General features: G+C 39.1%; 1 protein-coding gene across 2 annotated transcripts in view; it reads left to right on the top strand.

Moving 5' to 3' along the window:
- The window catches only part of LOC125745413 (receptor-type tyrosine-protein phosphatase gamma-like), a 159,441-nt gene that overhangs the window by 106,019 nt on the left and 30,234 nt on the right, over positions 1-23,188 (top strand). For both annotated transcript variants that reach the window (XM_049018286.1, XM_049018287.1), the window contains exons 5-8: positions 7,278-7,373; positions 12,488-12,554; positions 16,426-16,583; positions 21,839-22,031. In XM_049018286.1, coding sequence (XP_048874243.1) covers positions 7,278-7,373; positions 12,488-12,554; positions 16,426-16,583; positions 21,839-22,031 — 514 coding nt within the window. The remainder of the gene's footprint in view (positions 1-7,277; positions 7,374-12,487; positions 12,555-16,425; positions 16,584-21,838; positions 22,032-23,188) is intronic.

Here is a 23,188-nt window from a genome sequence, read left to right as displayed (position 1 = left end):
CATCCAAACTAAACAAACAAAATGCAAGTTTTAGTTTTTTAAAATCACAGTCACAGATTTTTATTAAATTGAATCTTCCGTTTTGGGGGGCAAAAAAAATCAAAATATCAGGTTTTATCACAGTATCACCCCCCCCACACACACACACACACCCATACACAGAGGTTATGTGTGTGCCTCAAAATACGAATTTATATGGTGCAGAAATCCAGGTCCTATGAACAGTCAGCTAATCCTCTCAAACCACATCCTCAGATGTTATAACCTGACAGACAGAGACAGCCCTTTTACTTTATTGTTTTTGTGTGTGGGGAGGTGCTGTGATACCATGCAGTGATATGGAGACAAGCATTTAAGCAGACTTTAACAATCCACTCAAGAATTTTACCCAATGGAGCCATGTTTTCACTAGCTTGACATTCATTCTCAGAATACAATATAACTTCGTCAATGGATGCCGCTATCCTGAAATAGCTTTTATTTTTATTATTCTTATTTTTTTGTCTACTTAAATAATCGGCAGGCCAGTATGAAGATAGTTTCCCACTTTAAATAATATGTCATCCACAAAACTATGAATCATTCCGTTATCTCCATAACACTGGGCCCAACCACACAAACCTATACTAGATTATGTCCTTAGACAAATGGCGGAAATGGTATTCAAATCACAGGCAAAGTGTGCGGCTCCCATTCCATGTATTATGCTATCTTGCTCCGAAAAGCAGTTTCTCTTTAAGTTTGTGACCTTCTTGCGAATGTATGGTCCCTTTTTATGGCTTCTCAAGATGTATTACAGAGGTGTCACTGCCTACTGTATTAGTTCTGTCCTCAGTGTAACACTGCATTACCACGGAACAGTGACAACGGAAGTTCATAGCCTAACCCTATTCAAATTAAGTTCTGTATTATTACGGATGTTTACAATATTGGGTAAGACTTTATTTTTTACGGGGCACAAACAGTATTATACTTATGTATTAACTAATCACAAACTAAGTCTTAGTTACACACTGATTTCATGTTAATTCATCCTTAATGAATCGTGATGAATGTTGTATCTCAAGCAGTTACTATATCTATTAATTCTGTAAACCTCTGTGAACCACTGAAGGAACTACTGTAGGAACAAGTACTGAATAACAAGTTAGATTGTGATCTCATATTTGTTCATTATTAATAAATCATGGTGCATCTTGCATCCCAAGCAGTTACTATTTTTACTATATTACTTAATTCTATAAACCCATGTGAACTACTGAGGAAACAAGTAATGAATAACGCAAGAGAAATATATATCTCATTTTGTTCATCATCAATGAATCAAGACGCATCTTTTATCTCAACTATCAACTATATTTTTTCACGATCTGTTCATAATTTTTACTTCAGTAGTAAGTTATTTCTAAGTATTTGTGCCCCATCAAATAAAGTGTTATCCCATACTGCGTGTAAGTGGTTGTTTTGTTGTTTGGTGTTCAGTCTGCACCATTATGTCCTTGTCCTTACACCTTCAGGGCTTGTTTTCTGTTCTGCTTCTGTGCATGAACTCTGTGTTCTTCCTGTGTTTCTTTGGCTTTCCTGGGTGCTTTGGCTTCTGCCCATAAATCCAAGCATATGCAGTTTTATTTCTGTCTCTAAATTTTCCTTTGCACGTGTGGCCATGTACTTTTTTTGAGCTCCAAGCTTTCTGGAACCTTGCAGTGCAATACGGAGTTCTGGAAAGTGGATGAAATATTATTAATTTTTCATTATTATGCAGTTCCTTTGCAGGTCCCCTCACTTGAAATGATATTAATTATTTTGAAAATAAAGATTTAGTTAAAAGATGTAATTTAAAAGCATTAACATACGATCATCCACCTAAAGGGGATTTTTGATTGCAGTTCTTTTTGTTATCCCTCTGGCTCCAAAGAGTGACTGCAAAACTGAATGTAACCTTGTGACTCATTTGCCATTTCTGTCACAGAGAAAGCACTGCAATTCTTTGCTTTCTGTTAAAGACGGAGTAAAAAATATACCTAGACAAGCATTTTGTTTAATGTGCCTGAATTTTTACTGTTGTTCGTTTTATTGTTTTCATTAATCACTGTCAGAGGAACATGGAGGCCTTCAGTAAAACTGTTTGCATTCAAGTTGTTAATAAGAATTCAAACATGCACACTGTCATCGGTGTTATGAGAATCGAGCAGCGTTTCCAAAAAATAATTCAAAAAAATAATGTGTCTGCAAGAAAAGCTTTAAATGGAACATAAATCTGAGGCAATTTTGACACAACCCAGAATTATGCTTATTTTTATCGCAAAAGAGCAAAGAATCTGTTCTGCTGCAGAAGTGGGTTTGAGTACGCGTAACTTCCGAAAGACATCTGGTCATTTGTCAGATCAAAGCTTTTTCAGGTTTGTGTGTTGTAACTCTTATTTTGGTGTTCACCTCTTCTCATGTGTGGAAAAGATCAGTGCGTATGCATAAATGTACCATGCAGCTGCAGGCAAGTTGGCTCGCCACCTATCATACCCAAAGGGCAAGGGACAGACAGGAGGTCTACACAGCCTCACTAACAATTACGTTTCTTTTGAGTACTGTCAGCATATTTCATCCATCCTTCTCTCTCAGTCTCCCTGACGGCAAGAGATGTCCTACCAGGTGATCTCTTCCTGTGTGCAACATCTTGAGGACCCAATAAAATTTAGTTCTTACGTTGTGTGTCTGTATGTACATACGTGTGTGGAGGTTGGAATGTTTTCTATTGTCTCCCAGATCACTTATATGTTACGTTCTTTGCATCATATTTCAGCTGTCCTATGCAAATGACAGCTCATTTATCCTTGTTGTGATGCTTCTTGTTTTGCATTTATTTAGGCACTAAGCAAGATCTTACCAGGAGGGTGTTAAATGTCTCCAGTTACTTTGTAGTGTACCATTTGTGTGATGATCCATTTAAGCAAACATTGTGTGCTGTGAAGCCTTTTATCTTGCTATATTAACTCAAACTGGGACATGCCTCATCATTAAATCCCACAGTGTAGAACATTGTCATACACTAAGCCGGAGCTCCCTCTCCCACTCCCCAACACCAGCCCTCAGTGAGCTGTACTGCTATGGTGACATATGTGTGGGATTTTTGTCACAGATGGGCTGTTTCTGCATTCTTGGGTGCTTATCTTTGTGTACATGTGGTTCTGTTAATTTTGCATGCAGGCACGTCTGGGAGTATGCGTGTGTTCTTTGGTTAGGCTTAGCTCTCTTTGCTCTGCTTGACTCTTCTTAAAAGATAACATTGTGGTATAACGTGCAAATTCTCTTCTGTACAGCATGAGTATTTATCTATACGATGTCATGAGAAGGGGGGGTGCATAATGTTAAGGATGGACATCATGGCTCACAAAAACAGAACTTTATTAAAACTCAGAAAGAAGACAAGAAAGTAATGGACCTTGAGGAGTCAAAAACAAAGCAGGACAATGACACCAAAACAGGGAACAACACAAGAACAACCACAGAGGAACGGCAGCAAACATGGGGCAACAACAGCTATAAACACACAATATGCCAAAAGGTATTTAAATACACAGATAATGGGGACTACATGAGGGGGAGGTGCAGAGCAAATCAATTAATCAAACACTAAGCAGGAATAAAACACTGTACCTTTGGAACCATGTAACAAAGAACCATGACAAAATACAACAATGCACAACAGGAATAAAACAAGAACCAAATGTTAAAAAAAAACACAAACATGGTGAGTCTTGTGGGTTTGAGATAAAAGGGGAGTCTGGACAACAGCCGACTGCTTAGCCCATTAAGCCACACGGCGGCCATGGGGGCATGGAAACACTAGGAGTTAAAGACACGGGATGGCCAGCGACACCTGCTGGCCAAACAGGGAACAGACATTCCTAAGGGACAGGACTGGGGCCAATCCTAACACAGAAGGTCATCTTGAGAGTCAGGTGATTGGCAGTTTGTATTGATTCACTGCACTTGTCCCTCAGTTGTGACTGAAGGTAGAAAGTAATGAGTTCTATTAATTCTCAAGTAAAATTGCCCCTCGCACATACACCAACAAAACACACACACACACACAAACAGACATACAAACAGATTAGATATCTATTTCTTTGTGGGGACTCTCCATTGATATATATGGGCATAACCCTAACCCCATCATTTACAACCTTAACACCTACCCAGCCCTAATCTTGACCAGAAGTAACCAAAGAAATACAAGACTTGGTATTTTTAGTTTTTTGATTGCAGTCAGATTTTTGTAAAAATGAGTTTCATCTTGTGGGGACCAAATAAGTATTCCCCACAAGGTAAAAAAACAACAAGTTTTTATAACACTGTGAGGATATTTGGTCCCCAAAATGTAATATATACACAACCCACACACAAGCACACCTTAAGTCCTGCTTCAGTCTATATTGCTCCCCTTGCTCCCATACCCAGAGTATTACATTTCCAGCTCCTGCCAATAGAGCTCTTGTATTCTTTGTGTCTCTCCCACTGTGCTGATTTGGAGTCCTTGAACCTAAGTAAACCTGTTCTCCTGTACCCCACCCTCGTAACTCCAGGCTTCAGTTTCCATCACACCTAGAGTGATACTCACTAATAGGAAATATGGTATCAAAACTGCCTTTTGAATATAATTCCTTTTAAGTTCAGTTTTCTGAAATATTTCGTATGATTCTGCTTTTTTTGTAAAACCGTTACATGGTCTGTCTTTTTCCCCCACACTGCTTGATGATCTTTACTGTGTAAGATAAAAATCTCTAAAAAGTAGAACCGTTTGCCTGAACTGTGTCGTTGATGCCATAGCAACAATAGCTATTAAATTTAATTTTGGTGTCTACTGTATCAAGGTTTCTCATACAATTTTGTCTGTGTTATTCATCTATGTCAAAGGAGTCAATATGTTTTAGTATGCTGATTTTAATTCCAGCTGAGATCTTAATTAATTATCCCTTATTGTTTTGAGCCTGAATGAATCGAATCATTACAATTAAATTAAACCAAATGCCTTAGCTGCAGACTTGATGCTTTTGTTACAGCAAATATTTGTTATTATAAACCAGTTAAAGGTGAAGTTATTACAGTACATTCTCAGTAGCAGGAATAAATGAGAATGAACATTATTCTTTGGGTCGCTTAAGAATGACCAATCAGTTATTTAGCAGATAGACAATCTGACAAATTTTACAAATATTTAGACAAATATTTATTAATATATTATCATTTCACCAGTAGAGGTACCTAAAACTTAAGCAAGGCAGGTGTATATAATGAAAAATGTATATAAACTCAATGTAATGTTGACCAATGAATGTTTCAATTAATCATGCTTGTCATGTTTGACTTGCTTGTCACTTCCGTTGATTATAGAGAAAATGGTGAATGGCAAAGCACTACAAGTCATAATCTACTGAATTTGACTATCTTTCTTTCCCTTTTGCAGTTGTGAGAAGCATTGGGATTTCAGTGTTGGGTTAGAGTATTTGGAATCTTAAAAGCAGTGGAGGAAAAAGAGCAGTTAACAATAACCTTGGTTAGAACCAAGGTTGAAATAATTAAACAACATATATATATATAAAATACCTGCATAATAGTTGAATATTTGTCATTGTATGTGGTTTGTCTAGTCACCTGTAGCATGCCTCCTCAGAAATATCTGGTGATTGAGGTTTTCTCTGGTGGAATCAATGGTCTGGAAGGTTCTGAAATGGGCAAAGGGTGAGCGAAGCGTAATACAGGCTCTATACAGACAACTCATAGTAATGTTTTTGCCTCAAACCAGTCCTCGTATGTCTAAGCACTCCAGATTCAACAGATGCAGCCTTCTACAAAGGATAAAGAGAGCAGGGATCAGCAAGACTTCACAAGTAAAGCTGTGAGTGAATTCAAACAGGGTGAGATTCTAGTGCATCTCCTGAATCTTCCAGGAGCTGTCTGAGTTGTTTTCCACAAAAAAACGTAGATGTGTTGGAGCATTTGATTGGCATTGTTCTTGGAAAATAGAGCAGATGGAACTTATTTTGCGAGCGTCGCGTGTAAGAGTATGACAAAACGTGGGCACAGCATCTGCAAAGTATAGGAACAAGGTTACAGTGGCAGCATAACAATGTTCAGCACATGTATTGTGAATTCAAACAGTCACACAAGCGTTTGCAACAGTCTTTTTCATGCTTTCCTGTGTTCATTGGCAGAACTGTCAAATAACATTTTAATTAGCATTATGAGAAGAGACAATACCAAAGCCATACTTCCATGATAACTTATCTGTATTTTTTCTGGTGAATCGGGTATATTTCATAAAATGGTGCATTACTAGAACTCAGTAAAGCTGTTGGTTTTGATTAATGCTTGCATATGTTCACTCAATACATTTACTCTGGAGTGGTGTTTTCTTTGAGTAGTTTATATAGGCACATAACATGTCGAAGCAGCCCTGAATTAGCTCTGGGCTGTGTAGTGGAATTAGCCAAGCCTAACGTCTGTCTGAAACTGAACATCTAGCTCTAGCAGTGGGAAATCAGTCCCAGAAAGGTACTGAAAAGGTAGAAGGAAAGAAGAATGAAAATCTGCTCTTTCCCAAGGGTGCTCTCAGTATGATTTTTTTCTTTTTTCAAATTTTGCAACACTTAATCTCTGCTTTGAAAGAAATACAGAATGATTTTGCCATGAGAGGTTGGTACTATTCAAATAGACCGGCAGGCCAACACGACCCACAGTGAAAAGATCTGCAATCTAAATCATCTTACAACTTACTTTGTACGTGATGCTGATGCTAATCAAGCTAAGCAGGCCTGTAGACTTTTGTCGCCTTGATATAAGAGAGCATGAAACCCAGCCGGCACATGGAAAGAAATGCTTTGAATCATGACAGCAGATGATTGGATAATTTGCACAGACAATGGGCAGTCATGTAATTCTCTGCTTGAATCTTACACAGAGACTTGGGAATGCAAAATCCTGGCCTTAGTGACATTAGAATCTCTTCACTTAAATGTGAGACAAATGGACTGACAGCTGAAAACAGGAGAGCATAATATGCGACCTAATGTCCTCTCACTGAAGCTAGGTAAAGCTGAATTCAGGGAAGTCAAGTTAGAATTCATCTTTGAGCTAATAACTGTCATTCCTTTTTAAGCTTACAAAAAACAGTGAGACTGTTTCCCAAGAAATGTTTTATTAATTGTTTTCTCAGCTGTTATTCCCTTCAGTGCCATAAGCTATTATAGTTAAAGTAATGACTTGTGGCTTTTCTCTCGCAGGTTCAGATATACCTGTACAACCCAGATGACTTTGACAGCCTCAACACGGCTATACGGGAGCGGCGTGTGATCGCAGCTATGGCGGCTTTTTTCCAGGTAAGCCTGCTGACTTTGTGTCTTTTGGTCTTCGAGAAATGTCACCAGAGAGCAATGTGACGTTACATGCTGCTTGGAGGCTACTCAGTAAACAGTGTGCAGAAGTCATTATTGGCTACGTTCAGCTAGAAAAAGAGTGCTGGTGAGGAAGAAATGAAAGCTAGAGGCACAGAGTGTGAGAGTGTGTGCTCGTGAGTGCCTGGGTATGCGTTACATTTGACCAGGGCGGGCAGGAGTAGAAAGAGAGGTGCTGGATAGAATTCTCTTCTTTCAAAATACTTTATACATGCAGAATAAATAAGCCTGGAGGCATCTGAGTGCAGGCAAATGAGCGGCTGTTTCCGCTTTTTATTATTTTTTTTGGAGACCTGTCTCTGTGCCTCGTTGGAAAGCGTCGTGTCTCCCAGTCCACCGTGGGGAATTCAGCGTTTTGTAGTGCCTTCTGCGATAGCGTTGTGTCAGACAATAACCAGCAGACACGTTTCCCTCTGTGTGATCATGTTTCTGACAGCTGTCTGATGATGCATTTAATGTTTTTATATCTTTCATTAATTGTTTTTTTTTTATTTTATTTTTTGTTGACGGCATGGTGATTTTCATCTCCCCTCATATGCTAGTGTCGTATGATTCACTTTGTCAAATGCGAAATATTTTTTCACAAGCAAAACAGCGAGGTGATTGAAAGCGAACAGAGACATTACAGTATACGTTCTAGTTTGATGTCAGGTATTTGTATGGGGCTCTGTCAGTATTATCAATGGTAAATATACAGCTGCAATAAAGAGGTGTTGGAATATTAAAACACTGGGAGAAAAAATACCTTTTAGCAAATAGAAACACAAAAGAGCAGTTTTATCAGTGACATTTTTACTACTGTTGTAGCAAGCGAGAACAAAGCTGGTTGCCAGTGAACAACGACAGACCCACCTGGATTTATTTATTTCATGGTGGTGATCAGGATGCTGGATTGGGCCATTTTTTGTTACGTACTTATTTCTGTTTATTGTGGTGATGTCATAAACATAAAAAAAAGAAAAATGTGCATAAAACCCCAGCTATGATTAATTATAGTTAAAAGTACCCTAACTAGTCCTGGAATGAAAAGTTTTTCACTTACTTATTACATAAGTATGAGATATGGAGTAGTTTAATATTTATTGCAAACATGAAATCCTTATCATTTCAGATTTTGGGTTTCACAAATTAAATTATGTAGCAGTATTTCATTCTCAGTTATAATGCTTTTGTCAGTAACACCCAAAAATAGTCCCCTCCACACGTCCTCATGAGTGTAGGGCTATGCCACCAGGGGGCGGTCTTTGGCCCTGATTCGTCCCGCCTCAGAGCTGGTCTCAAATATTCACGCTTTGTCACACTTCTACAATGGCAGTGGCTCGATGTTGGCTTCACAATAATAAAAAAAAGACTTAAGAGGCTCTTTGGAAAAGACAGTGAAGTAAATGCCGATTAGTCAAGCATGTTCATCACGTAGCTTCTAATTAAGAGTAACCAAGCAAATGTGGTCAAAAAGGATTACAGTTAACAAACCCCTGAAAGAGCTTTGTCTGTTTTCTTCATTTTATTATTTTGAATTGTGATTTTATGAATGCAAACTTGGTAATATTAATCCAGTAAACCCTGCCTAAATCCAGATTTATGCTTTAAATGTGTGTGGCACTTAGACTTTGTAAATCAGGCTCAGTACTTTAAGCTTGGCATTGTTCTGACTCTGTGTACCGCTGAATGCTTTTAGTCATCCAGTACAATTTCATGTAGATTGTATTATTAGCAGTATGGTGACTCGGGTACTGGGTAATGATAGATACGTTTTTCGTCTTATTTCCTAGTGAGTGTGGTTTTGAATGCAGGCTGCAGCTCTGTTTGTTTGGAGTTTGTACTCTTTCCTCATATTTCTGTGGGTGAATTACCCAACTCGAATTATCTGGCTTTCATTGTAATAAGAAACGCAAAGAATACTTCGGAAAAGCAGTAATTTTTATCTGTCTTATTCAATTATGACATAAATCAAGAATCAAGATAGATGATACTTGATCTATCACATGGACCCACAAAACATGACAGGAATGAGTTTTTGAAGCTATGTATATTATTCGATCAAACGACGCTCAGTGGCTTTGACTGTAGGCTCCCTTTTGTGTGCTTGGTTGTCCAGTATAGAAACTGGATTATGGTGTTCCTCTTTATGTACATTTGTTGTGTACCAGTATGAACAATTCCATTCACAGTTTCTTTGCTGCCTGTGTGCAGACACACACACACACACAGATATCTGTCTGATTCACAGGGGATTTGCTCTCAATGCTTCTGGCTTTCATGCACTGACTCTTGGACTTGAAGGCAGTATAACCTCGGGGAGCTATTATTGATAAGAAGAAAAAAAAGAGTGAATAAAGAACTGAGCCATTTCTGTGGTTACTGATCCTCAGTTATCTAATCTTCTTTATTTTAGAAAAACAATTTAAACCAGCCAACATCTTTTTACAGGCCAGTGTTTTTTTATAGTCTTTCTGTAGATTAGCAGAACTGACATGTATATATTACGCTAAGCTTCCCATCCCTCTGTGATTGTGAAAGTGTTTTATTAGTTTTTTAGTTTATCATTTATTATAGTTCTCAAAAGTGTTAATTTCTTAGATAATTGCATATTGTCGAATTGATATCTACTGTAATTTTCATTGTGCACTGATTCGTGTGAAGTAACATTTTTTACAGTCTTAATTATTTTTTTCTTTTTACTGTATGGGTTTTTTGCTTTGTCTTCATAAAATGAGAACACAGGTGTTACTTTTTGTACGGATAATACCCAGCAGGAGTGGAAAACTGTAATGCATAAGCTTTAATGGCTTCTCCCTGAATACTGACAGCCCTATCGTTTACCACAATTACCCACCTGCTGTGCGCATGCTAACCCGCACTTTAAGGATCTATATTATTTAGAGGGGCCTGCTACACCCGTACTTATCAGCTTTAATCCATTGGAGCTTCCGAATTCCCAGGGATGCTGTGTGCTTATTACTCGGACACGTGTGCAGCTTGGGCAGTGAGACAGAAGCTGGGCTTTTGTTTCCTGTTCATCTCATATTTGTCTCGGCATATTTAGGGGACTGATGTGCGGTGGCAGCTGGTGGGTCCTCAGATGGAAACAGAGCCCAGTGATCACTAGGAAACTTGGTTGCAGCAGGTGGGCTGTGGAAGACAAACATTGATAATGAGGCAGTTAGTCCCCAGTCACACGTTGGCTCTGGTTGAAGCTTTCCTGGACTAGACCAAGTTGGCACTCTGCTGTTAAAATGAGCTTCTCCTTTCTTGTCTTGTTGATGTAATCCAGTCTTTCTTTATATGGAAATGATACAGTGCAAAGTTGTCCACCACTAACAGCCCTGTGCATTTTAGAAAACACTGTCTATTTTCAGAAATAATACACAATATCTTGTCCTTTCCCGGCTGAAGCAACAGTTTAGCTGGGGCCGCATCTGCAATCGCCACGCCAAAAATATCAGCATGACCAGAAACATTTGAGCGCTTTGTGAGATTTTGTTCATTTCCCACGTGTGAAGTATAACATCACATAGGGCCTCAAAGCCCTCCTACCCAAGACAACTTACAGCAGAGAAATGCTGCCTTTTTCCTCCAGTTACAATATTCTTCTTCAATACTCTGTACCCTCCGGCAGTAGTATTATTTTTGAAAGAAATTGCTAAAATATTTAACCCTAAGTGTTCTTTACTTTTTTATAGATTGTTTTATGTTTTAAGCCTTGCTGTCATTGTATGTTCACTGAAACATTTCTGCTGCTTTTTCACTGACATCAAATGTTTAAGAAAACTTATGTATAAAGAATCACTGCTATGAGTTATAACAGACATGGCCAAAAGGACTTGCATCCTTGCTCTTAATAATGCACCATTCTTCCTAAAAAAAATTTGGTAGGCAGCAAAACAAAACAAACTGTGGAACAAAAAGTTCTGAAAAGAATTTAATTCTTGCTTCTTCTACAAAAACATTCTAAAATGGCTTGGACAATATCACTGATACCCTTCAGAAGTTGTATTCTAGTGATGCTTCAAGCGGAATATTCTCTCTTAATTAGCATCACAGCTGTCTTCAATGATAGAATCACTCGTTTAACCAGTTGAAATAGAGAATCATATTCTGCTGTTTTGTGTTGCAGTGTGTAACGCACTAAAAATGTAAAATTCAATTTGAAATCAGAAAGAAGGTAATAGCCAGTAATGGTCAATGTAGAAGCTACAAGAACTTCAAAGAGATTTAATATTCCTGTGACCATTGTCAATAAGATCAAGAAGTTTAATGCCCATGGGATTGTAGCCAATAGGGGAAACTGTCCAAGGACTGAAGTGTAAGTCTGGTGGAGAAAGAACCAACAAGATTTCAAGATAGATCCAAGTTGAACTTCAGTCTTCAAGGTGCAATAGTTTCATGAGTCACCAACCGCTGCAATCTTAAAGGCCTAACTGGAATATGCCAAAATGCATGCTGGCTAGTCGCAATCCTTCTGAGCGATTGTCCTTTGAGACTGGGTATCTTGAATCTATTCAGGTGACAGTGAAAAGAGAAGACTTGCAGGTTATAGGTCCTTCCACAGGATAATGACCTGAAAAATGCTTCAAAAAGCATCCAGTAAAACATGAGAAGAGAACATTGGGCTACTCTGAAGTAGCCTGTTATGAGTCTTGATCCAAGTCTTATTGAACCTCTGCAGAAGGAGATGAAACTTGCAATGGGGAGAAGGTACCCATTAATGCTGAGAGAACTGATGTAGTTTGCTCAAGAAGAGTGAGCCAAACTACCAGGCAAGACATGTAGGAATCTTACACAGGGCTACAGAAGACACTTTTTGTCGATGCTGGTTTTATTTATTTTATGTCAAATAATATGAGTCATCAATCTAAACAAAAGTTTCTGTTGTATTAAATGTGAACTAAAGAGTGGTGGATATACTGCATATGTTTGTCATTTTGCTTTGCTAATTTTTTTGTTTTTTGTTTTGTTTAAGTGGAAGGGAACCAATACTTTTGGGCAAATTTGTACAGGTTATCACTGCTAATGTGTCACTTTTCATTCACCTGTAGATTGGACTGACGGACAATCCAGCGATGGATCCCATCATCCAGGGCCTGAAGGGTGTAGTACATCATGGTGAGTGGACATTGTTGGCAAATGTATTCATAATATTATTGTATTTTCTTCTGAAGTATAGTATATTTACCTTCAGTTCATAATTTATGTTTTGCTTGTATAGTATCCCCTTCACATTTGTGAAGGTTAGGACTGGCAGCTCCCTGTGAATGTGAAAATTCACAAATAATATCTAGGCACCCCTAACCCATTCCCATATCAGTCTGCTAGCCTAAACGATAACATAACAAGTCTATTTATTACCAATTTCTATACAAACAATACTGTACTGTACAACTGCATGTCAAATAGCTTTGTTGTTTCCTATCTAAACCTTTTTTATATAAAACACAATCCATCTAAATCTTGCCCCTGTGTGTATAAAGTAATCACAGTACTGCATGCACTGGGAGCACTACATTTTGGATTCATTATTAAAAATGCAAAATTGCCAGCACTGAAAAGTTTAATAGTTACTGTGAGAGATATGAGATTCCATGATCACAAAGCCAGGTAACATGTGAGTGAGGCTGGTGACCTAGACAAAGATGTGCAGCGTACCCAAGATTTTTGATATTAAGGATACAGTATGTACTCACACTAAGAAATATAATGTATATGATTTTATGTGATCTGAATCATTTTCAGTACTGTTTTTGGCTTGTGTGCCGTATGCTAGTTTCTGCAATGTTTCTGCCACCTCCAAAAATGTTCCTGTATGATTGTTCACGGCCAAGTGGCAAATAATTGAAACCATGAATGTCAGATTCGCAAAAATGAAGGGGGTAATTAGGGAGGGAGGAAGACATGTTCTTCGCAAATTATAAAGCTAGGAATTTTACTCTTTTCCCACTTGAAGGAATACAGTAGATATTATCCAAAGCAATGTTGTTATAGTACTTTTCCACAGTGCTACATCAAATGCGAAGCTTCTGCGTTCTTTGCACAAACCCATATCTATAACTGCTCTGCATTCAATATCAGTCATTTGGAAATCACTTCCCTGCAAGCATTTGGTCTGTAGTGAAGTGTCTTCATCTCCAATAAATGTTTAGATTTAGAGGTGTCTGAGATCTCTGTGTCTCCATTAGAGAAGAGAGTAGACTATGGGTAAATTCATGCAGGACATCCATTACACACAGCCATGAACTGTGCTCTGATTTGATGGTAAACCTGCTCTTGGGTAAATCTTTCACAAACCATTAGCTACTTTCATATTGATGTTAATGCATCACCTTACATTGTGCTATACCACAAAATGTGGTCGAAATGACTGTTCCATAAAAATATGGTTATATGGTTATATTATTATTATTATTTTATTATTATTGTGGTAGTAGTTATAGCATTAGTAACTGCGGTGTGATTGTTTGCAACTGGCATGAACACACATTCTTACGCAGGCTTCACTGGTGCTTCATCGGTGACGGTGGTCTGAGTTTACAATTAAAGTCTGGAAAATTAATGAATGTCTTCGCCCCTATTCATAAAAGGATATTGCATTGGACTAATTAAGCAATGTCTGTAATACTTTATTCGGTCTGAGCTTTACTGAGGGAGTATTTTATAATTATGGTTTAATTAATGACAACTGCATTATATAATAATATTTAATGTAATAATTTTTAGAGGTTTTTAAATGTAATGTTTAAGTTGAATGTTCGGGAATGCAGTGAACATGTGTAACACAAGTGCTAAATGCAGCACTCATTCCTCCATGTTTGTGACTCAGTAATACAGTAGACTGGGCACACTGGAAGATGCATGTTGCCAGATTCACTTTCATTTTGACAGAAATGGGAAGCAGGACCGCAGCGCTGGCCTTGTGCAACATGAGATGGTAATTGTAGTCATTAGAGCACAAGGAAGCCACATATGGTCGAGCGCTTTCAATCACGGGATTGACATTAGTGAGATGGAAGCATAGCCATGTCCAGACTAAATGACGAGGGCAGTGCTCTCGTCACATTATGCAGATGTCGTGTTATTGTTCCCTTGGGTTGGTTCCCTTGTTCTCTTGAGTTTTTCCCTGCATTACCTGACCCAGTGACCTAGTTTGATTTCTCTTGGCTGAAAGTGTGACTTGGAAAAAATTCTGAGCTCACTGCACACCGCCATACAGGCCCTCAGTCCAAAGAGAGGGGCTTCTCTGTGTAAAACTTTTTTTTTTTATGGCTTACACTGAATTTCTAGGTTAAATTACGAATTCTGAAACTATGCCAGTGGCAGAGCAAAGCTGTAGGGAATTTTTTTAAATATATACACACAGCCACAACTTTATTGATACAGTAAGTGCTAACAATAGCAAATGTATTTGTCTTTTAACAAATATTTCCTGCATTTTCAAATCCAAAATTAAGTCATTTTATAGTTAAAACATTTATAATGACAGTTATTTATTACATATGAAGCAAATTAAGTTTCACAAGTAAGTTGCCTGCCTCCCAATGATTTCTATTACAATATTAATGTTTTTCTCTGTCAAATACGGCTTCAGATGAATTAGGTTGTTCATATTTCTGAAGTCTTTTTTCATACAGTGCCCCCCGCACCTTCTGGTGAGCCTAAACAAAAGGAGCAGTTGCACTTAGTGTTATTTTATTTTTTTATTTTTTTTCATTTTCCGGTTTGGCTTTATTGCCATGGGGCATGATTGCTTTCATGGGAAGCAGACATACAAAGGAATCTGGGTAAACAGTAGGTGACGATAACTATTTTACTGTGAGGCCAGATGCTGTAGAGCAGGAGTGTCTGGAAAAATTTTACATTTGACCTGCCAAGGGGTGACAGGCAGACTGGTTCCCCTTGTGTCTGATGAAGACAAGCCACACAGTGACCAAAGCACAGGACGATTGTCACTCTGCTCATGCTTGTAACACTATTTTGATTATCCTGTGACAGGGTTCGAGCTGACAAACAGTGATCCTATGCAGTGAAATCGCTTAGAATATGGAACATCTGTTACAAGGAAGCCAAGAGTTAATTTGCTTGATCATTCCAGCTACGCCATCGGAATTATAAATTATTTGGATGGACTTCATGGAAAACTCTACTCTTTGGTCACAGTATGGTCAATACGGAATTGTTATGCAAAAAATACTCTCTTCACAAAATGCAATACCCTAGTATTTATTAAATCAAGGATAGTGTTTGTGGTTTCTCTGAGTTGGCTGCAATACTGACAGAGAGCTGTATATTTGTTTTGGGGATTTTGGATGCCCTGTAAATGTATTGCAATACCTGTAATGCTATTTGACTTAAGACAGAGATTCCTTGAATTAAATTACTGTAAATTTTCTCCTTCAGAGCACTTTCAAAACATTACCTTTAAGCAATAAAAGCTTAGAATGTATGGTCTAATAGAATTCTCGAAGAAATATCAGTTTTTATTACTTTTTTGTTTACTTGTTTGATCTTGAAGACTTTTTTTTCTGGGAACACCCCCAAACACTAATATTAATCTACTCACTTTCCTCTCTGGATTATCTTACAGATGAATGTAGCAGATGCAGCAGGCACTGCTATGGTTAAAATATTGCCTAGTAGAGGTCTGATTCAGAGAGGATCAGTAATGTTAAAAAGAATGAAATGGCACATTGAACTAGCTTCTGCAACTAGGTCATTTTGAGTAAAAGACTCTGCTAAGTGCGAAGTATTTACCTTGTCCACAGCCTGTTGCACTTGACCGATACACCTAGGCCCACTTCATTTAGGGACTGTTAGGTTACTGGCTTCCTCCTTACTGCATGAATGCCGAGTTTGAAGTTTCATGTCATGAATAAGTACTTAAGATAAAGTTGGCTTTGTGTACATCGGTCTGTATTTGTGGTGTGTGCGTGTTCCTCCCCTACACATACTGTATGCCAAGCATGCTTTTTTCTTTTCATGCCAGAAAAAGAAACCCTTCTTGAACCATTTGTTCTGAGAGACCTCCTTCCGCCCTCGTTGCGGAGCTACTACCGCTACACTGGCTCTCTCACCGTTCCACCATGCAGCAAGGTGGTAGAGTGGATCATCTTCAGCCGGCCTGTGTTCCTGTCCCAACGTCAGGTAAGCCTGGACCCACTGATAGCTTTTAACCGCATAGCTATAATTCCCTAACCCAACGCTGCCTGGCCAGAGCCCCCCCCTCCCCAGCACTGCCCAGAGCCCCCCCATCCCCAGCACTGCCCAGAGCCCCCCCCTCCCCAGCACTGTCCAGCACTCTAACCTTTACTCTTCCTGCTTTCTGCTAAGCAAACAATATTTCAAAATAAAATGACACTAACCGTGGTGTGTGGGGCTCTCTGCAGGGCCAGGAGGGCTGCGTAACAAGGCATGTGGGGATGATGTCTAATGTGAAACATTTGGTTTTCACGCAAACCTAAGAACTACCCTATTCTTACCAAAAACCTGCCACTTGATGCGGCACTGTGGCCAAAAAAATAGGGCATTTTGAAACTGCCAGAGCTCTTTGTGACGAGCTTGTCACTCAGCTGCATTGTTACCACAGCTGCAAATGTCTTATTTCAGAAGTGCTTGTGTTTGTTTCTGCAATATGAAGAACAGCATGCTGTTTGACACCTATAGTCTAATTAGTATTTGATTTTTACTACTTATTTAGACTATTTTGTTCCCTTGATCAGGTCAAATTTTAAGTTTCAGCCATGTGTCAATTACTCCTTTCGCCTATGACCTTTAATTTGATCCTTTTTTTAATGGGAAAAGATATGCAGAGTTATAGTGCCAGACACAAGCCACACATCCCAAACTGTGTACTCACATGGCCAGGTTTTTGGGCAATATAATTAGTATAATTTAAAAGTCAAGTCAAGACCTAAAATATTTCTTTTTAGTTTGATTCAGTTTTGTTTAGCCTTTGAAAAATAATACTTTTTTTTTCAATTTCAGTCTGGTTTGGCAAATACGGACTGTGATATACTGACATTCACTGGATTTATTTTTGAATCGTTTTAATTGAAATGTTTTACTCTGGCTGCATATTGACATGTATTGAACACATTCACGCTGTGTCAGCATGAGAGTTTGCGTTATGCGGTTTTGTGCTCTGTGCCTTACTTGCGTGTCCGTAGGCGCAGTGGATTATGGTCATTATAGTTGTTTATTTCTGAGTGAATTGTGTTGTGTAACTGCCTTATGAGAACTACAACTGAAAAAAGGTCTAGCAATGATCAGCAAGAAAGAAGGAACAATGTTTTCCCAATATCTCTGTGGGTTTCTTCTGGATACTCCAATTTCCTCCCTTAGTCAAAAAAACAGGCAGTTAGGGGAAATGCTGCCTCTTAAATTGCCCTTAGTGTGTGAATGTACCTTATTTTTCCTGACATTTTGGGGATCCACTGCCTTGTGCTTAATTGGTTTCGGCATCACGCTCTCCGTGACGCTTTAGTTTTAAATTTATACACGTCAGCTGCCAAGGTACATACAGATAGACAAAAACAAAGAATTTGTACAATTTGTTGAATAATAATGATGACTGACAAACAGGAAGGGGAGTGCATTCTGATGTAAGTACACCATATACTGTAAGGAAGTAGTGATTAAAGAAAGATGTGTCCATTTTTATGCATGTTTAGCTACTGGGAGATAGACTGCTGTTGTGCACTGAAGCTTATTATTCATACCCTGTGCTACTCCAGTAAACATCCACAGTGTGTTTTCATGGAAGAGCAACATCTGCTGCAAACCTTGGGCAATCCCAGCTCCCTCATTTTACAGAAAGTACAAGAGAGCAGTGAATCATCTTCAGTGAAAAAATTAAACCAAGCCAAAAAAAACAAAAAACTATGGTGCTTACACTGTATGGAGCAGCTTGAAAAAGGTATAATTTCTTTATCAATAGCACAAATCGACAACTGAATGCATGTGAATATGTACCGCTGTATTTTCGGGGGACCTAAGATGCATTTCAGTGTCTCGATGGAAGAGAGTGTTTCTCTGCATTTCCTCTCCCTGAAGTTTTTTTTTTCCTAATGGGTTAGGGTGTCCATAGCCACCTTAAAATCTTGTGTTTTTAATCAGGTTGTGGGTTACTGAGGCTTTTAGTAAAAATTCAGCACTATTTATAACATGTGGGCTGCAGTTCACCTCCTGACACCCAGCTATGCAGCGGGTGTTTTAAACACTCCTTGCTGTCACTCACCCAACACCGTGCTAAATGTGTCTTGTTAACCACAGTAATCCAGTTCAATCTAAGGTTTGTTTAGCACAGGGGTAGCCAATCTTATCCAGAAAGGGCCATTGTGTATGTGGGTTTTCACTGCAAATCCCTAATTGGATTACTAATTATAGGACTGATTGCCTGAAGAGTTTTCACACCTGGGTTTGAACAGCTGATGTAAAGGTTATCACAGAAACCTGCATACACACTGGCCCTTTGCTGATAAGACTTTCCATCCCTGGTTTAGCATGACCAGTGAATGAACAGCAAATAATCTAATTGTACTATATTGCACTTAGAAAGCAGGTTCTCATGTAGTACAATACTACCCTAAAGCTGAAATATTTATTTTTTTATCATATTCAGCCCTAGGATTACTCATACATTTTCACAACACCGCCCCAACACGTTTAGTGTCTTAAAATCGTGGGAGTCCCGAAGTGCAGATTCAGCCAGCTTGACTGCTTTCTGTCACGAGTTGTGAGATTTGAAAACAAAAAGGGTTAATTGAACTAAACAGGAGCAGGGAAACAAAACAAGACCCCAAGTGATCAAAAGAAGAAGGCGAATATGGGGAAGGACACAGGCAGACAGCAGGAGTGATGCCAATGGCCGGACTGGGGCTGATGAGAAAAGCAGGTGCTGAAATACAAGGGCTAACAAGGGGTAACAAGTAACAGGCATGGCTCAGCGGGGCTACGTTAGGGAGGAGAAAGGATGGTCGGGCGGACATGACAGTCAGGACGTAAAACTTCCTTCACTATTCACTGCGACACCAGCCAGAACCTGCTGATAAAAGTGGCAAATTCTAAATCACACATAACAAGCGACATATATGAGGATGTAGAACTGTGAGATACTGAAAAAAAATCACATCATGATATTCAAAAATTTTGTAATTAATATTGTGATATTAATTAAAAAAAACAGAGCTGAAATGTATGCAAAATAAATAATAGCCAAATAGAACTGGTCTATCAAAGAAGTTGGTGATGTTGCCATCAGTTCTGCCAATAGATACAAATCAGTGCCAGCAAATCATTTCCCTTTGCTCAATTTCGTTTTCATGGAATCCAAAATATTTTTGTATAGCGGAAGACGAATGTCTTTTAGCAATCAGTTCTTTTTTGCTTTTCTCCTCCTCTTTCCTTTTTGTTAAAATTCTCACAAATGCACCACACTGTCTATGAGTGATAGAAGTGTCTGTGAGTAAATATATTCTTGATAATCTTGAAAAGGAGCCATCATTAATATTGCAAGACTTGCTAAGTTTTGCTCTCTATGATAGAGTAAAAATGTTTTAGCGAAACTTAATGTCTTAGCCCAACTGAGCACTGCAGTCCTTGCAGCGTGACAGTTACATGTGCAAAGCATGGATTGTTGATATTAATAGTGCATGTTGTGCAGCTCTACCTGCCTGTCCTACACCTGAGAGTTAGCCCCTGTGGTGCCCTTCCCCCGCTTTCCACCAACCCACAAAGCGTTATTCTGCAGTGTAGCGTATTGCCATTCACACCCAGCTGTGCTGCTGGTGTTTTAAGCCCCTGGGGGGGGGGGGGGGTAACTGGCGATAACAGAGGAGCAGTGGCACATCCTTACCAGTTCTTAATAAGCCATTACCTTGGCTCTGGCTTTCAAAGTGCCCCAAGCTGCAGGCTGGTGCATCGTCATCATTTGAGAACCACTTAAGAGTGGCACGCCCTGGGACTGGAAATAAATTGATGATGACGAACATTTACACTATAACACAGTTAAATCAAAGTTATAGATGCATGTGCAGTAACTATATCAGCAGCCCGCAAAGCAAGTTATGGTAATACGAATCTAAAACATGAGTCTTTGAACGCCGAGCTTGATTGCTATAGCTTGTTGTATTAGAATCATTCTGCTTATAAATGACCTTTCTAGCATCCAGCCACGATACAGGGAAAACAAAGTCATGCTCTCCTGTTCAGCACATTTATCTTGTGGTTAGACCATAACTGGTAATGATTTGATCAGAAAAGCTTGTCAGAAATGCATTTTCCCAGGCAATTCTTTCAGCATACCATTTTTATGTGATATATTGGTTTATATACAGTATTTTGCAGTGTATAATCATTAATCCCTTTTAAACAACACTGGATTCAAAACTCCTCTGACTTAGTCACCCCAGACATACTAAAATACCTAATGGGGAAAAATAATGATGGTAACATTTTCTATGAATGCCATGTCTATAACAATCTATGAACACATTCATAACACATTATGATACATTCATAAAGCATTGTAAACATAGCTATATTTATGAAAAGGCATAACGCATTATAGCTATGTTAATTATGCATTATGAATGCTTTATGAAGTTCTCATCTATAATGAAGAGTAGATCCCTTCATAAAGCAATACAAAGTGTCCTTTATTGTTATACTGTACCTATATATTCTTATATCATTATGATGCATTATGATGGGATCCATAGTGCATTACAGGTGAGAGCTTCATTGGAGCTTATGAAGTATTATAATCAACAGGAAGGTATCTGTAATTCATTATAGATGACAGCATCAAGTAAACTGTTACCTTAAAGCCAAAGAAGTAACAAATGTTTTCAGTGAACTTCCCTGTCTGTGATTGAGGGCAGTGCAAGCAGAACATGTAATAAATATTGAGACAAGTATTGAAATACTGAGATCACAGGCCTGCCTACTTTGCAGCCAATGGTTTTACGTGTGACATTCCCAGTTTTTTTTTTTTGGTTCTCTCCAGACAGCTCAAGGCTAACTTGTTTTGCATTTCCACCAACTAGTGAGTCAGGTCTTTAAAGATGTAAAATTTAGTTTTTGTATGTCAAATAGTGTAATCTCTCTTTAAGGGGAATGAATATTTTTGTTTTGTGATTTAGTTTTTTGTGTTCAATAGGATGTCAAATATGTCAAGGTGTATAATGTTGAAATGCTTGTAGCTGTCCTTCCTGTGGACAATAGAATGTTATAATGGGTTCTGGGGGCCCAGGGCCCCCACCCCTGGCTGCTGAAAGAGGGCGGCTGGCAGAACAGCATCCTGTGGGGAGGCTATCGATGCTGGTATCAGGGCTTCCTGTTAATCCGGCTCCCTTCTGACGGAGCCGCTTTGTTCCTCTGTTGGCCTCCTCCCTTCTTAGCTGGACGCCTTCTATTCCATCTTCACCACCGAGCAGCAGGACCATGTGAAATCTGTGGAGTACCTAAGGAACAACTTCCGCCCGCTACAGGACCTGGATGACCGGGTGGTCTTCAAGTCAGCGGTCAAAGATGCTTGGGTCCCGGACCTGTCAGATGCCAGGGAAAATCCGCATGGCACAGAGGCTTCCAAAGGTAGATAGGAATTTCACACGGATTCTCATGCCTCTTCAAAGGAGCTCCATGTTCATTACAGTCACGCATGCAGTCTCATTCTCACTGTGAGGCGATTAGAAAAGCATGCAGAGAAGGAAGAGCTGGGCCATTTATTTTGAGTCTTAGTTTATAGCACTATTTGAACTTGCTTTTCTGATCTTTCCGAAGAAAAGTGCCGACATTTCACGGATTTCACAATTGTGTTCACACCTCTCAGCGCTTGTGTCCACGTGACTCTGGGAAGGGCTTCTCTGCCTGCTCCAGCTGTGTCATTCATGTGGCAACAGCAAGAAACCATAATGACCGGAGGGAGTCACTTCACACCTCCGCTCAGCACAACACAAATATAATAGGCCCGTACACACACGGCGTATTCAGTCACTCACAAATGAGCGGCCTGCCATCACAGCAGCACTCTGTCAGAGCAGAGAAAGCTTGTTTTGGTGAATGACAACAGCCAGTGTCACGGTAGCTCCCAACCCTCTGTCTGCTTCCTCCCCTCTGAGACGAATGGCTCAACTTTGTTATTAACTGTAGAAAGAGAAGTGGAAAGCTGTAGCAGGCTTTGCTGTCGATCCTCGGCTCATTCATAGTCAAGTCGTGACTTGTGTTTTTCTAATATCTTTAGCACTTGTTCATTTGTTGTTCATTTATTGGCTTCATTTCATAAAAGTAGCTTATTTCCAACAATGTGCTTCAGGTCACCATCTCAGCGATACTGTGAAATGTAGTTAAAGTGATGTAGTTCAGGTTGTTTATGTAACAGTCGACACATCACTATCAGATCCAAATTAGCCATGAGAAAGTAACTTGCTAATCAAAACAGATGTGCTTCCGGGATTTCCTTCCTTCTTTAAGTAATTATTCTTTTATTCATTTTTGTCTCAGAAAATTGATTTTGAGCTACTTGCATGCACAGCTCTCTTCCTGGCAAAACTGATGAAGTTAGAGCAGCCTAAATGAGCAAAGAGTTTATGATAATTCACACAGCCTAAAAATAGGCAAATATGGATTTAATCTGTGGTGTGAAATTGCCTTTGTGGTGTTAAGCCATGACTGATCAGAGAAGGAAACATGTCACAGAGTGGACGGTGGGGGGGGCTTTGGTGGAGGCAGTGGTGTCTTGGAAGGAAGGG

This window comes from Brienomyrus brachyistius, chromosome 6 (assembly GCF_023856365.1).
Source record: "Brienomyrus brachyistius isolate T26 chromosome 6, BBRACH_0.4, whole genome shotgun sequence".
NCBI classification, from domain to species: Eukaryota; Metazoa; Chordata; class Actinopteri; order Osteoglossiformes; family Mormyridae; genus Brienomyrus; species Brienomyrus brachyistius.
Note: the sequence above shows the minus strand (reverse complement) of the source record. Positions and strands in the feature narration are given on the sequence as shown.